This window comes from Urocitellus parryii, chromosome 9 (assembly GCF_045843805.1).
Source record: "Urocitellus parryii isolate mUroPar1 chromosome 9, mUroPar1.hap1, whole genome shotgun sequence".
NCBI classification, from domain to species: domain Eukaryota; kingdom Metazoa; phylum Chordata; class Mammalia; order Rodentia; family Sciuridae; genus Urocitellus; species Urocitellus parryii.
In genome coordinates, this window is record NC_135539.1 from 84,734,881 (window position 1) to 84,751,470 (window position 16,590).

The following is a 16,590-nucleotide window of genomic DNA, read 5'->3' on the forward strand; positions in this document are numbered from 1 at the left end:
CCTCCGTCTTCCTAGGCTGCCCTGTGGTGCTGCTTGTCTGGGTACTTCTGCAGCAGCCTGCAGCACACGGTTCCTCGGTCACCTGACACAAAGCCCAAGTCGGCAGCCAGGTGGTTGGCTGACCCCTGCACCCGTCCTCCCACAGACAGGCACAGTCTCGTCTCCAGCCAACTCTATGGAGCATGTTCCCCCTTCCATCTTCTTCCTCAGCCCACAGGTCCCCTGGCCTCCCTCTGCCCTCCTGGAGCTCACTCTTCCTTTTTGCTTCTTGCCTGCCAATGAGCAGCTTCTGCACCCAGCCTTGGCTTTCCTTAGTGTTTTGTAACTTTCACTTCAATGACATGGAGGTATTTTATTCAGCAAGAGCAGCTGAGCAGATGAAATGAAATTGATATTTTAAAAAACCTCAACAATGTCGGGGATGCTAGGTTTTGCATGAATCTCCCTGTAAAAGATCCCATATGAAGGGAGCAGCCAAGCTGTGACAGGCAGAAACACACACCGTAGCCATAGCTTTAAGGAACAAGTCTGTTGAGATGAATAGGCAGGCTTCCTTCCCGTCCTCCTATTGCTTCTTTCAAATATCCTTAAATAGCTGTGTTGCTTACAGAACGAAGGAAAGTAAGACCAATAACAGTTTCATTGCCCCTTCCTGTGATGCGTGTCCTCTAAATGACCTTGATGCAGATACCAGGGGCCTCTCTGATGAATGTCTCCTCTGCTTTCAGCTCGGGGACCTGCTGCACAAGATCCGGTTCGTGCTGACCTACGTGGCGCCCTGGCAGATGGCATGGGGCTCCTCCTTCCACGTGTTCGCGCAGCTCTTTGCCATCCCTCGTATCCTTTCTGCTTCGGTCCTGGCCCCAAGCTGAGGTGCACATTTTACAGGGCAAGCTTTTCACTGAACCTGGCAAGAAGCAGACTTTCAAGTCTCTACAGTTACGTCTTAATGCGACATGAGGAGGCACTTTGAATCCCCTTCAGGCCACTTAGCTTTCAAAGATGTTTTGCGATTCTGAACTCTCACTGCTTCTCTGTGCATATTCAGAAGTTGCTTTTATTTTTTCTGATCCTCCCATTTCCCATGCCCAGCTCTGCATTTAGAGATCCTTCCTGTCTTTTAAATGGAAATTAACTGCTTAAATTATTGGTTTGACTTGTGGAGATTAGTGCAAACAGACCCACAGTCATTAGACACTGAGGACATGGCTGGTGTGTTCATCATGCTATCATGTATCATGTCTATTATGTTTTGATATAATACTGGTGTTTTATATATACTTCATCAATATTCAACAATCTTGAATTAGATGTACACAGAATTAACCAAACATTTTTGAATACTGAAAAAGTATCTTAAGCACTGAGAAATTACTGTTTTGTTGGTAGAGCTCTTAGCCAAGAAGGCTTGGTGTCTTTGTATATTTAGATGTTTCCATAATGATAATTTGTTCCTATCCACTTCAAAACAAACTTGAGATGCCCCTTCTAAAGATCGCTTCCACACAGCTGAATTTCATGCTCATGTGTATGCTTGTATGGAGAAAGAAATTGATAAAAAGTACTCTTGAAGGCAGAGATTAATTGAAAAATTCTTGACTCAGGCCTGAAATTTTCCCTGAGAGATCTCAGCCCACTGATTCATACTCGGGAAACCTGTGTTTCCAAGACGTGGGCTGGACCCATGTCAGAATCAGAATCCTGGAGGAGCACGCTAAATCACACTGTTTAGAAACGGGGTGCTGTCTTTCACACCCCCACCTCCTGGGCCGTTCTTACCCACAGCTGTGGTGAGAGAGAGCCTTGGTTCTCACTCTGCCGCCCTCCCTGGGTACTGTTAGCGGGTTGTAGCCCCTGCCTGCAGCTCCTTCCTCCTGAAATCTGCAGAAGCCTCATTAAGACAACTCATGAGGAATCTCTGGGATGGAACAGGGTATTCAGGACTAGAAACACGCCTGGCATCATCATTCCGCAGTAACAGCCTGGGTCTTATAAATGCTCTCCTCCGGGGTTATTCGTTTAAAAAAGAAGTTAAGCAGATGAGAGCTGGGCCCATAATGCCCACTGTTCTGCATTTCTATTCTTAGACCTCGTTGCTGTTGCTATTTCTGAAGTGTTTCAAGGTTGTCTGGGAGGAGAGTGAGCTCATGCCCCGCCCTGCTGCCCCTTGGATGCAGGCATTCTCTACAATGGCAGGCGCTTGAGTCTCCTCAACAGAACCCTTCAAAAGAAGATGGGGCAGATTTTATGTATCTCTGCTATGTCTGAGGTCTCTTATCCAGGATTTCAAGCAGGACTAGCTAGTGGAAATCATGGCTGCTGTGCAGCTCTGCAGGGGGAGTGGCAGTAGGATTTCAGAGCCTGGTCCTGACCAGTGTGCGCAGGGCTGCTTGTGCCGCCTAGCTGGTGATGCCTCGTTAGGTGGGTGTGGTGGTCCCAGAGCTGAGCAGGGGCTACTGGAGTGCATGGCTTTCCGTCGCTGCCCTGGACACATGCAGCGTCCAAGGCACAAGCCCGTGTGCTGGGCACATGAGGGCACCTGAAGCAGCGTTAGCCTGGATCTCAGCTTACACACAGCATGCTCAGGCTGGGGGCTTCACTGGTGTGTAGGTGATTCTCCTAAGAAACTGAGTCACTGGAGACAGGGGCTGTGTTGGGCATCTGCCTTTTAGCCTTAGAACGTCCCGTCCAGCCCCATGCCTCCTTCCTGGCCTGGCCTTGTGAGTGGTGCCTGCTCCCTCCCTTTGGCTAAGTCAGGAGCCTCCACAGGAGCCACTGCCCTGGTGTGTGGCATCCAGGGCTGCTCCCTGCCCTGTCCACACACACCTCCCCACCTCTGCTCAGTCACAAAGTAGATATCTGCCACCTGGAGTCCAAAGCATCTGCTCAGGATGTACGAGGTAAACAGCTGAGAATCAGGTGTGTTCGCCACAGACAAAGCCGCCAGGCTCCTAGATGACAGCCCTGAATCCTAACTAATTTTGAAATGTTAATTATTTTATCACTCTATTAAGAAACTGTGGTCTCCATCCTGGCATTGAGAATGGAATAATTCTCTTTGTTTTGGAATTGAATTAGCTCTCGGGCCAGCGGGGCACGGTGGGGAGATTGCTTTTCCAGTACCAGCATGCCTTCCTTTCTGTTGGTGTCTGAGCTCCAGGGAAAGACAAGATTGCTCACCCTTCAACACCCATAGGCTGCCCACGGCCGTTGTCTTCTGGCGACTAGACTCCCCACATTACCCCTCGTTGCCCCTCCACATGCACTGCTGGAAGGAAGGCTGCCTTTGGTGACTTTTTCTTTTATCTTTTAATTATCGGTGTTGATGTTTTCACTTTAAATGTGCTTTTAAAGAAGTCCTGCCTATGCTAGAGGGTAAGCACTTGGCCCTCTCTGCTGGAAGGAACTGAAAAGTGTTCAGGTGGCCCTGCTCCTGGGGGCCCCTCTCAGCATCCCTGGGCCGGGCATAGTCTTTCCTGTTTGCTCCGAGAAAGCTGTATATTCCCAAGGTCCTCCCTCTAGGAAGCATCCCTGGAGGCCATGTGGTCACTCTTGCCCTACGCCCTCTCATGTCCTCCCCACATACTTGGCTCTCTGTTGGCTACTAGTAGTTCCTCACTTAACTTCTGGGCAACTGTGGAGAAATTTTAGAATCAAAGAGAAGAGCAGTGCCTGCCCATTCAGCACTTGGCTTTGACTGGTCCCTGTGAGCCCTGGGCACACTGGGTCCTGTGGTGACTTCCCTCCCTTCCCGTCTCAGCTCTCCAGAGTCACCGCCACCCACCTGGCTCTGATGTTCCTTCAGCACCTAGACTCCGATGTCTCCATCCCTCTTGAATGTCTCAGAGTCTGCCATTCCCCTTTCCTTGGTGACAAGGGACATCAAGTGGGGTACCTCTGTCACCCATCACTTTCTTCTTTGGCTGAAGGCTGAAAATGCTTCCACCCCAAGACACGGGCGTTTTTGGCCTTTGGTAGCCTGTTGCTCAGTAGTTCTCCATTTGAACCCAGCTCAGCATAAATGGCTTAGCATAGCAGGGTGGTGGAGGCTCCTGTCACCCTCACAGCTCAGCCCGGAGCAGAGACCTGGGTGTGAATGCAGGGAATGCTTCAAAAGAGAATAGAGAGGGTTAAAAGGAGGAGGAAAGAAAGTCACTCTTGGAACCAAGGCTACTGGGACTGGTGGTGACCCCCTCAGGCCGCAGTGACAGCATGGGGCATCGTTTTTGCTGCTGTTTGCTTTGGGTGCTGCCAAAAATCTGACCTTAATCTATAAGGATGTCTGGGAAGGGTCTGTGGTGAGCGGCAGGCCCACTACCACTCCAGGTGTTGAGGAGCTCCCGCTCCCAAATCATATAGCCTAGGCCAGGCCAGAGACGACCTTGGCAATGAGTATCCTCCTGTCTGTGCCGGGCATTCCCTGTCACTCCCTCCTGGAACTTTCTGAAACTGAATAAAGAAATGTGGTGCCCATGTGTGCAGCTGCAAAAGAGAATATGCAGCATCTGCCTTCCAGGAGGGCAGTATCTGCCTTCCAGGAGGGAGGGTGGCCTTGCAGCAGGTCAGTGCAGGTCTGTAGTGGGCAGCAGGCCCCTTGCTGCAGGTCAGGGAGCGACATGCATCATCGTGAGAGCCAGACAGTCTGTCCCATTGTCCTTGGCACCCAGACCCTTGCTCTTACAGCCCAGGCTCCTGGGGCCCCACTTCCAGAGACCCACAGAGCTCAGGCCAAAGGCTCAGTATACCATGTTCAACACTGAGCAGGCTCAGTGTTCTGACCACCCTCAGGGTGCGAATCAGCACTTGCCAGTAAGTGAGCAGCCCGTAGGAGAGGCTGAGGAGGCAGGTGGCCCTGGAGGCTAGGACTCCACGTTCACCTGTGTTTACCTGTGAACCAGACCTGCATGAGCCATCTGCGTTCAGCGTATGCAACACTTGTGTGTGTGTGTGTGTGTGTGTGTGTGTGTGTTTTCCTAATAGTGGTAAAAGACTGAGGAACAGTCATGGCCTTCCCAAACAATGCCACCTGCTTATTTTTTAAAGTGTCACTCAATCCTACTCATTTACAAAGCCACATAGTTAGTGCTCTGGTGAATGTGCACAGTGGCTTTTGTCTAGTTCATGGCCTCGTAGTAAACACAGCCAGCTCTTCTCAGTCCTTAGACGTTGTCCATTGTACACATCGCCTGAGAAGCATTCCGTGTGCATGGGGGTGAAGCGAGGCCACCAGGATTTGTTGGAAGCCTTGTATTTGTAATCTGTGCCTGGAGAGGTTAAGAGCCCATCCTCTGTCTTCAGTAAGAAACGGCATCGTGAACCCAGTCAGAATCAGACAGGACCTCTCTGCCTTAACTCCAGACCCCAGACTCTGCTGTGCTGCTCTTCCAGGCAGCCGCCACCTCCATCTTCTCTGCCCCGCTGAGTCCGTTCCTGGGGAGCGTCATCTTCATCACGTCCTATGTCAGGCCGGTGAAGTTCTGGGAGAAAAACTACAAGTAAGAGCCTAAAATCTATGCTGACCCCTGTGCCCCAGGGCACCTGGAGTCCCCTGTCCCTTCCCCGTGGCAGCTCCGGTCTCGGGCTCTGTCCTCTGTGGGTGGGCAGAGCTGGGCCTGGCTCCCTGGTGACTCCCTGTTCATTGGCTGGGCTCTGGGGTCCTGGCAGGAGCACGGCTGATTGGGAATTAGTGATTAAGGCCCCTCCAGGTTTCTGCAGCTGTGAAGGAAGGGGGAGCAGCCACTGCCGGGTCTCAGCAGGTGACCAAGGAAGGGCTGGACAGGTCTCCTCTTTCCATGTGCCGAGGTCGGCCTGAGGGCACAGTGCTTCCCTCCTGTGGTGGCCCTTCTATGAGCACCTGGCACAGGTGGGGACCACCGTGTGTCACCCCGGCTCTGTGAGATGCGGCTTCTCCTTTCCTACTGGGACTGGTGGCAACCCCCTCAGGCCACAGTGACAGCATGGGGCATCGTTTTTGCTGCTGTTTGCTTTGGGTGCTGCTGCCTTGAGGAAGGTGTTCTGCAACTGAGCCTCACCCCAGCCTGGGCGTTATTTTCAGGGAATGGCTGAGTGACCCTAAGGCTCTCGTGGCTGTGCCCAGGGGACTTGGGGTCAGTGGAGGGGAGAGCTGTTAACTAGGCAGTCTCCAGCAGGTGGCACAGGACTCTGTCTTGGTGTCTCACCTGTGGCTGCTGTGCCTGAGCCCAGCCCCGAGCTGTGCTCACACCTCTGGCTCTTGATCGCTTGTCTCAGGAGCCACTGAAGAGTCAGGAGACCATGGCTCCCATGGGTAGTAAGAGACAGTTTACACGAATGTAAATCAGGCACCCTCCTGGTGCAGGTAGGGTTGTGTGGTGGCTACAACAGCCTGGGCTCCATGATGCCTGGGTACACCCCTCCTCTCCATCTCTTACCACTGAGACCTCGGGCTTCTCTTCCCTCATCCCTAAAGCAGGACAGAATAATAGGATCCCCTTATAAGGAGAAAATGCACCAGCATACCTAAGACCTAGGACAGGCCTGCACTCAGTAGTGTGACACTCTGCGGAGGGACTCCATCCCCAGGTGGGCTGCAGGAACAGGTGTTTCCCATGATCACAGGAGAGCTTTCTGTTTGGGAGGGTGGAGGGTGGTCTAAGGATCCTTGCATACTTCTGCTTGGTTATTTCGCCTCCTCGCTTCCACAATTCAGCCCTCTCCAGGGCGATGGGCTTGGAGCTGAGGGCTGGTTTACATGTAGTTCAGTGAACAGACCCTTCTGTGCAGGATTCGTGCTCCCCCGCATTACCTGGGGAGTGTTGGCCTCGGGTGGGAGGGCCTGCAGGCCTGTGGGGTCCGATGGGAATGCCTCTTCCTCACTAGGGCTCTCAGGCTGGGGCAGCAGGGAGGGGTGACGGGGAGCAGAACACTCAGTCTGAGAGGGACCAGCGTGCCGCCTCCTGCGGCCCAACTGCCTGAAGGCTGGGCAGATGGAATTCAGGACAGCACAGCAATGGGTACCAGGACAGGACATGGAGGGAAATCTCATCTGGATCCTGGCAGGCGCCTGGAAAACATAAATGTCTTTATGTTCTCATTGTCTCTTACTGAATAACAAATAACCACTAACTTCAGTGTCCAAAACGACGAACAGACAACTTATTACCTCTCCTGACTTCTGTGGGTCAGGGATTTGGGAAGGGCTCAGCTGCATGGTGGTGACATGAGGTTGCAGTCACCAGGCGAGGAGGTAGGTGGGACTGGAAGAGCAGAGGCCCATCTCTCCAGGTGACTTCCAGGTGTGGTGACAGTCTGGGCTCCAGCATGTGGCCTCGGGGCCCAGCACAGGTGTCCTCTGGAGTAAGGTGGAAGGCACATGCTTTTCTGACTGTCCTTATCCTGTTGTTTACAAGCACGTCACACATTCACCAGGTTCCAAGGGTCAGAACTCTACCAGCTGTTGATGGACAAGTGGTCAGGTCCAAGAAGGATTTGTGGGACGAGGACATCTTTAGAAAGTAAATTTGTATCATGGTCTTCGGTAAATTCTATCCAGAATTGATGTGGACTATGTGTACCTTCAGTTCTGGGCTGGTTCATTTTTTTATCTGTGTCTCTGGGAGGCCCTGCACACATTTGGTGTTCTGTAAAGACTTCTTAAATGAATTAAATCCAAAAATATTATGTCAGAGGGGAAAAAAATCTCAGTCTGGGTTTGCATTGCCAGAGCTAGGAAGTTCATTGCTAAACCAGCCTGCTCCTGATTGCTGTGGTCTGTACGTCTGAACGGGTGAGCTCTGCCTGGCGCTCCCACTCAAATCCCAGGCGCCCCCACTTAAATCCCAGGCAGAATAGCAAATGCCCCATAATGGTGGAGGGCTATGTTTTTACATCCCCTGTTAGGATCTGAGAAAGCTGCAGAAACACATTCTGATGTTGTGACTTATCACCCTTCTCTTCGTATATGAACATTGACTAAATAACCAAAGTGTCATTAACATGAGACAAATGTTTAGGCCATGAAGTATGACCATGTGCCCAGTTATTTCAGCAACTCCTTTGTCCTGGAGGGGGACTGTGCTCAGACCTCTCAAAGAATGGAGATACCCTCCAACAGTGGCTTTGCTCCTCTATGTCAGAAATCTTCCATAAAACGTGAAATGCACGCAGACATACAGCAGCTAGCTCAGAGGGAACCACGGCTGGGGGACAGTGGGCCCTGGGACTGACAGGGACAGTCTGGGTGGGAGGAAGCACCAGGTCTTGAACTTTGCAAAAGAAGCAGAATTGAGCAATGAGGAGAAACTGGCAGGAGAGAGTAGGAGGAATGAGAAGCGAAGTAGAGGCGTATGAAGGGTGAGGGCCGGGGGTGAAGTCAGTCTCCGCAGCTGGGTAGGGGCACTGGGGACAGATCTGCACTCCGCCGTGCAGAGCCTGCCTGCAGAGCCTGCCTGCAGAGCCTAACCTGCAGTCTATGTCACCGTCACCTTCAGGTCACAGTAAGCACGAAACAGGCAAGACTGTAGCCCTGGCCAAAGTGACAGGCAGGAAAGCATGGAGCTTGGTGTCCCAGAGAGCCATCACTCCTGCCCAGCCAGAGTCTCAGAGCCTGGGGCATGGGTGGCCTGGCCCCTCTGTCCAGTGGGCAGGCAGTGTGGGACATGAGCCTGATGTTGGTGGCAGCTCTGTTACCAGGAGGCAAGAACTGATGTGCAGACCCAGCATGTGACGCGGGGCCCAGGGGCAGCTCGGGGCTGAGCCTCCCCAGATACATCTGTCACTGACCCCCCTGTGACCTAGGCCAGCCCTGCCTCCTCCGTTCTCTGCCCCGACCCCCAAGCAGAATACAGGTCTGGGTTTGAAAGCTACTAGCTTGCTGAGGGATGAGAAAGCCCTCACACGTGTCCCCAGGATGGGATCTAACACTTGAAGCATGGTGCTGAGCTATTGTGCAGGTACATTGCAGGAGGGAGACACTTTGAGGAACTCCAGTGTGTTGAACTTCTCAGATTGTGCTGGTTTGAGCTTATTACTCATTACTTGTGTGCCTTTACTTGGGATCCTGCTCCATATTGCTGAGCAGTGGAAGTATTTGGAAAGTGCAGAGTGGAGAAGCAGACCACGGGCTAAAGCAGACCACGGGCTGCAGGGTGGCGCCCGATCTCCCACCTGCTTCCCAGCTGCCTGCACCTGCTGACTCTTCAAGGTCACCAGGAGCCACGCCTTGCAACTGACCCAGTTGATGGATGGCTGCAGGCTGTGCCAGGCAGGGACAGCAGGGGCAACTCAGCCTCTCCAGCTTTGGGGAACATGTTGAGACGGGCCCAATTTATTCTGAACAAAGGAAGGCAAGAAATGCGCCACAGCTCTTAAACCCACACTGTCCCAAACCCTTTCATTATGGGACTCAAATAGATGTGATGCGAGAGATTTATGGGCAGGTTCAAGGCCCCTGGATGGTAGGACTCACTCCCTGGTGCTAAAAGGGCTTCCCCAGAACAGCCAATACTCAGGTGACATTCCTAGCCACCTGAGGCAGTCTCCTTCTTCCCCAGTAAGAGAAGGCGTGGGAAGACCACCCTGTGGCTCTTTGTCATTAAAACACATTCTGTGACTGTCACTTAGGGCTGCTGACCTTATGGCCCTGAGTGTGCTTCCCAGACTCTGCTCCTGCTGAATGAGGGAGTGACGTCCCTGCCCAGGCTTTGCAGCAGCCCTGCTCCCAGGGCTCACGGTGACAGGCGGCCACTCACTCTGTGAGCCCAGCCAAGCTACAGGTGCTCCCTAGTAGTGTGACAATAACCCATACGTGAGACTCTAGGACAGACCACCAGATAACCTGGTCCTCTGGATGCGCAATGCTTTGGCTCCCTTTGCCCCCATGCTGTCCCTGAGGGTGGCTCTGGGATCACTGTTGTTTGTTCAGGCTTTGCAGAGCCGGAGCCCGTCTCACTGCAGCCAGGAAGACTCTGGGGATGCCTCAAGGTTTCCTGAGAAGGAAGGAAAGTTCTTAGTGGATCTTAAAATCATCAGGGTTGAAAATGAAGATCTTTAAAAGTCTCACTTGAAGAGAAGTCGAGACTGATAGACGGCTGGCGTTTGAGTTGTAGTTTTTCTGGATAAATGAGAACCACTGGGGACACCTGAGTATTTTTCCCCTCCCCATTGTTAAAGAACCCCTTTTGGAGGACAAGCTGGAGGGTAAAGAATGACGCTGGGGAGACACACAGTGCTCTCTTGATGTTTGTCCTGTGCTCCTGCAGCTAGGACTCCACATGCCCTGTCTCAGTATTTGAAAAAATCAAATTTGAAAACAAATGTAAGGTTAATCCTTTTCCACCAAAAACAAAACAAGCAAAAAAAAAAAAAAACCCAGATATGCTGGTGCAATGACATCAAGATGCTATCACTCATGTTCCTGTGGGTAACTAGAGGGAATGCGTCACTTACCTGGGCTAGGCAGTCAGGCAGGACAGAAAGGCACCCATAGGGGAAAGGAAGCAAAACCATTTCTACTCACCAGATGACGCTGTGTCATGATAAGAAGCAGGCAACGACGAGAGGGGACCATAGAATTCAGGACTTTACTAGAAAAAAGATGAACACACACAAAACAGTTGTATTTTTATATTCCTGCAAAGAGCAATCTGAAAATCAAACAAAGAAAACAATTCAGTTTACAACAGCGTCCACAGAACAAAGTGGGTGAAGTAGAAACCATCCTCCAAAGACTGGAAATCACTGAAAATACCAAAGACACAATGACTAGGAAGACACCCCTGTTCGTGAATTGAAACACTTAAAACTGTGAAGAAAGCTGTACACCCCAAACTGATCTACAGTTAATTACTATCCAAGTTACAACTGACCTGTCTGCATACGTAGCCAAGCTCATCCTAAAATTCATATGGAATTTCTTTTTTTTCCTTATAATTTTTTTTCTTTTTTTTTCCTTTAATTTTTATTGTTGGTTGTTCAAAACATTACATAGTTCTTGACATACCATATTTCACACTTTGATTCAAGTGGGTTATGAACTCCCATTTTTACCTCATATACAGATTGCAGCATCACATCAGTTACACATCCACTGTTTTACATATTGCTATACTAGTGTCTGTTGTATTCTGCTGCCTTTCCTATCCTCTACTATCCCCCCTCCCCTCCCCTCCCCTCTTCTCTCTCTACCCCATCTACTGTAATTCATTTCTGCCGCAAACTGCCCGGCCCCCGGGCCGGCTGAGTCCCGCTCCTGCTGCCGAGCACTGCCTGCGGCACCCCTGCTGAGCGATTCCCTGCTGAGCTGTCAGTGCACGCGGGCTTGCAATCTTGCAACCCGGTTGGGCACAAAAACACAAGCCAGTCAAACTGAGACAAAGTTTTATTTAGAGAGAGGCCGTGTGCGTCCCCTAACAGGTGGGTCCGCCACGTGTGTGTTCTACCTGAGCCGGGGGGTTTTTCACTTCCCCCGGAACACCCTCCTACCATCCTTTTCCAACCAATGGGAACTCTCCCATTACAAGAGTGATATGAGTAACCTGAGTCTAGAAATGGGCCCAGCTGAACAGCATGAGTCCAATTACCATATGAATGTGAATTGCTGGCTGGCAGTCATTAAATCCAAAGGTGCCTATATCAATATTTTTGCTGTGGCTCCTAACACATTTCTCCCCCTGTTTTTTTTCCCCTTTCCCCTCACTTCCTCTTGTATGTAATTTTGTATAACCCTGAGGGTCTCCTTCCATTTCCATGCAATTTCCCTTCTCTTTCCTTCTCCCTCCCACCTCTCACCCCTGTTTAATGTTAATCTGCTTCTCATGCTCTTCCTCCCAACTCTGTTCTTAGTTACTCTCCTTACATCAAAGAAAACATTTGGCATTTGTTTTTTAGGGATTGGCTAGCTTCACTTAGCATAATCTGTTCTAATGCCATCCATTTCCCTGCAAATTCTATGATTTTTGTCACAATGGAGTAGTACTCCATTGTGTATCAATGCCACATTTTTTTAATCCATTCGTCTATTGAAGGGCATCTAGGTTGGAATTTCAATGGACCTCAAATAACCAGCCAACCTAAAACAGCGGGAAAGTTGGAGGACTCAGACTTCCGGGCTTCGAAACTGACTACAAAGTTACAGTGTTACTACAAACAGTGCAGTGTAGACAGGAGGACAGACCTACAGATCAACAGAATGGAATTCCGGGTCCAGGGAAGAACCTGTATATGTGTGGTGAACCGACTTTTCGCAGGGTGCCAAGATCATTCAGTAGAGGGTAGGACACCCTTTTAAACATCTTGATCCTGATGCAGAAGAATGCAGTTGTGTCCTTACTTCACACCATACACAAAAATTAACTCAGAATTGATCAAATACCTTAATGTAAGAACTAAAACTATAGAACCCTTAGAAGAAAGTATAAGTCTTCACAATTTTCAATGTATCCTTTGATAAAACACAAGCAATAGAGAAAAGTCAAATAAATTGGACCTCATCCAAGTTAAAAACTTCTGTGATCAAAGACATTATGAAGAAAGTGAGAAGATACGAATCAAAAACAGGCATCCAAACAAAAACCAGCGCATGAATGCTCATAGTAGCACTATCACAGCCGACGAAAAGTAAAAGCAATTCAGGCTAGTCAGCTGGCGAATGGGTGCACAAAGTGTCATAATCCTTACAATAGAAAATCATCCTGCTACAGAGGGGACTGAAGTAATGACACATGCTAACACGCGTGGACCTTGAAAACAGCACTATATGCCAAAGACGCTGGAACCAAAGTCCCACTATGTTGTGATGCCATCAATGTGGAATTTCCACAATAGACCCATGAGGCCAGACGGGCACTGGAGCAGGGGTGACGGGAAGTTACTATTAACTGGTACAAACTTTCTTTGGGGGGTAATGAAACTGGATCCAGAACAAACGGTGGTAATGGCTGCACAATATTATGAATGTTCCAGAAACCTCAGTCACACCCCAAAATGGACACGATGGTGAACTCCAGCCAGTCGGCCTTGCCGAGATGGCCCCTTCATTATGAGGGCCTGCTTGGTGAGCCCTGAGGGCACACTTGGTGGGACCTTCTCCGCTCTGCTCCTCAGTCTTCGTGTCCTTCCTCAGTCTTCCTCTCTGTGGCCCCTGGGGTCCTAGATTGGGTACACTCCCACTTTGCTCCTTTGAAACTTTACCTAATGTGGGATGTTTTCCTGTCATATAATTTAGATTAACTCGGATCTAGAAATGTGACCCTTTTGCACACACAGTCATCCAGAGGGCTGGCCCGCAGTTTTCTGTCTCTACCCTTTTTCTTTTCCGTTTGTACTATGTCTGGTTTTGGAATCAATTGCACCGTCTTCATAAAATGAACTCGGCCATGTCCCCCACCTTCTTTCTGCAGAGTACATAACTGATATCCTTCCTTAAATGGCTACAAAATATCTTGTAGGAATGTTGATAGAAATTGTGGAAACTTTTACCTCAATTTGGAGAGAGTCAATATGTTTACTGTCTTGAATCTTCTAATCTGTGAATATGACATTTCTCTCCTCTTGCTTGTCTCCTTTAAGTCCATCACATTTCTGTGTTCTTTAGCATAAAAAACATCTATATGTTTGTACTAATTCACATCTATTTCCTTTTTAAGTTTCAATGATTGTAAATATATTATGTTTTTAATTTGGGTATCCATGTGTTCATTATTAATGACTAGAAATACATTTCTTTTTTGCATGTTTATCTTGTACCCTGAAATCTCACTGAACCCTAGGAGGTTTTGATTGGTTTTGCTTGTTTGTAGATTTCTTGGGATTTTCTATGCAGACAATCATGGCTTCTACAAACACATACCATTCTGTTTCTTCTTTCTGAATGCTGGGTTTTGATTTACTTTTCTTGCCTTGTTTTACTCCAGATCTTCCAGCACTTTGTGAATAACAGCAATTAAAGAGGACAGCCTTGCAATTTTCCCTGCTTTACAGAGAAAACATTTAATCTTTCACAATTAAATACAGTGTCAGTTCTAGGGTCTTAGTAGGTGGCTTTTTTCAAGTGAGGAAATTCTTCTCTGCTCCTATTTTTCAGAAAGGATTTTTAAAAATGAATCCTTATAGATTTTATCAACTTCCTTTTTGTATCAGTTGACATAATCATTCGATTTTTTTTCTTTGGCCTGAAAGTATGGTGACTAATTTCTGTACATTGAACCAGCCTTGGGACTCTAGAATAAACTTCACATGGTCATGGTATAGACATTTAGGAATCTATTGCTGAATTTCATTTGCTGATACATTTTAAGGACTTTTGTATCTATATTCATGCAGGATATTTATTTTTTTCATGCTACTTTTATCAGATTTGGGTATCAGGGCAGTTCCAGCTTCATCAGATGAGCTGCAAAGCAGCTCTTGCTCTTGTAATTTATGTGAGACACTATATGTAATTGGTGCTCTTTTTTTTTTAATGTAATAAAATTTTCCAGTGAGGCTGTCGAGACTTGGAGATTCGTTTTGGGGTAGTTTTTAATGATCACTTAAATGATCTTAAAGCTACAGGGCTGTTTGAGTGATGCACTTCATACTGGGTTGATTGTGGTAATCGTGGTTGTTTTTTTTTGAAGAATCGGTCCATTTTATTAAAGTGCCAAAATTTACGCATATGAACTATTTGTGCTCTTCCCTGCTCTCTTTCGATATCTGCAGGGTCTGAAATAATGCCAGCATTACTGATGTTGATCATTTCTGTTTCTTCTCTTGTTCTTTGTCAGTTTTACTACAGATTGGTCAATTTTATTAATATCTTCAGAACACTCTCCTTGTTCTTTGATTCTTCACTGTTCCCAACTTGTCTGCCATTTTCGTCTTTGTTTCCTTCCTTATCCCACCTTTGGGTTTATTTTGCTGTCTTTTTTGATAGGTTGTTGAGGTGGAAGGACAGACTAGGGGTCTGAGGCTTCCCCTCCCTCCCTGGTGGCATGAGTTCTCCTCTCGGCCATGTGGGCTCTGTGTTCAAGTGGGGACAGCTGCCTCATAGTGAGCCTGCTTATGTGGATACTTTATTTTTCTTTTCTTTCAGTCCAGCACATTTTCTTTCCTATTGAACCTTTACCTTTGACCCATGGATTATTCAGAATTGTGTTTTCCATAGTGTTACCTTATGACTTATGACCCCATGGCTTTGTCTTTATTATTTTTTAATCAGACCATAGAGTCATGTGTTTGAAAATAAAAAAATTAACTAGAAAGCAAAATAAACCATGAAGACAGTGTGACACCAAATGAAAAGACCTTAATGTGGTACCTTGAGAAGCGGAAAGTAAGAGAATGACAGAAAGCAGTGGGCAAATGCATAGAGATCAAAGCCCTGGCTGTGGTTCTGGTTAAACACAGATGAACTTGAGCAGCTCCATTAGGATCCAGGACACTCTGCAATGCTGAAGACCAGAACTCACAAAGAAGAAAACAACTGTGACTATAAATGCATTAAATAGCAAAATTCATGAAAAAAAAAAGAAATTTGACAAAACATAGAAACAGGACTGAGGTAGAGAGAAGTTCATGTTTCTCAGCCCAGGACCATCACGTGCCCAGAAGTAGGTAGGGACATGAAGGCCGAGAGACTCCAGCACGCACACACGGTGCGACACGCCTCCTTAGGACATTGGGACCTCCTTGTGAGGTCTCCAAGGTGCACAGTGGTTCCACTGTAGGAACGACCAGCCTCCCTGGCTCTGCAAGGACTGACGTGGCTGCTGGTGGCAGTGGCATGAAGGTGGACAGCAAGCCTGGAGGGCTGGGTGCACTGTCCAGCTTAGAGGAGTTGGGCCTTCCACTGGCATGCTGGCCACCTTCCTATTGTTGGGAGTCCCCTAAGGTGGTCCTGCCCATCAGTAGGTCCACCATCTGTCCTTAACCCCAGGTTGGTCTGCTGTATGGGAAACCTAGCAAACCCCTCACTCCAGCAGCCATGGTTTCCAGTCAACACCCGGGAATGCTTCTGCCACACGAGGTGCATGTGTGCGGACAGCAGGGAGTTCAGAGTAGTATCACTGAAGAAAATTACTGTTGAACCATTCAAGTCGCCTTCATGAATCCGTTTGAGAGAGCAGTTTGGCCCGGGGGACCGACCAGGGTGGGAAGGCCAATTTGTAGGCAGGAAAGCCCACTCTGCTCTCAGCGTTCATGGTGGGGTTGGGGAGGAACCTCGCTGCCTTCTTCTCTGGAGAGACCTGTGGGGAGATGGGCCCGCAGCCCTGGGGACAGCCTTGCCCAGCAATGCGCGATGACTTTGTTAGGCAGGAGCTGAGAAGATGGCACATGCAGGCATGCCTGATGCTCTGTGCACCCCCTGAGATCAGGGGTGAGGTCCAAGCCCCCGTTTCCTCCCTGAGCAACAGATCTGATGTTATGCGACAGGACAGTTAAGGCAGAAATCCAATTACTGAGCTAATTAGCACCTTTGAGTGGTAAGCACCAGATTTACAGGAGGAAGGCTCTGGAGTAAAGCTCAAATTACTCAGGACGGCCAGCAACTCACCTTCTGAGAGGGGCCGTGAGAGCCAGAGGCCCCGCGGCACAGCCAATCTGCGGGTCTTCAGAATTTAGCACAGTGCATTC

At 48.8% G+C, this 16,590-nt stretch overlaps 1 protein-coding gene across 3 annotated transcripts in view; it reads left to right on the forward strand.

Annotated features, from left to right (window-relative positions):
* Positions 1–16,590, forward strand: part of Pcnx2 (pecanex 2) — a 175,663-nt gene that overhangs the window by 107,674 nt on the left and 51,399 nt on the right. For all 3 annotated transcript variants that reach the window (XM_026412957.2, XM_026412947.2, XM_077802720.1), the window contains 2 exons: positions 729–837; positions 5,366–5,495. In XM_026412957.2, coding sequence (XP_026268742.2) covers positions 729–837; positions 5,366–5,495 — 239 coding nt within the window. The remainder of the gene's footprint in view (positions 1–728; positions 838–5,365; positions 5,496–16,590) is intronic.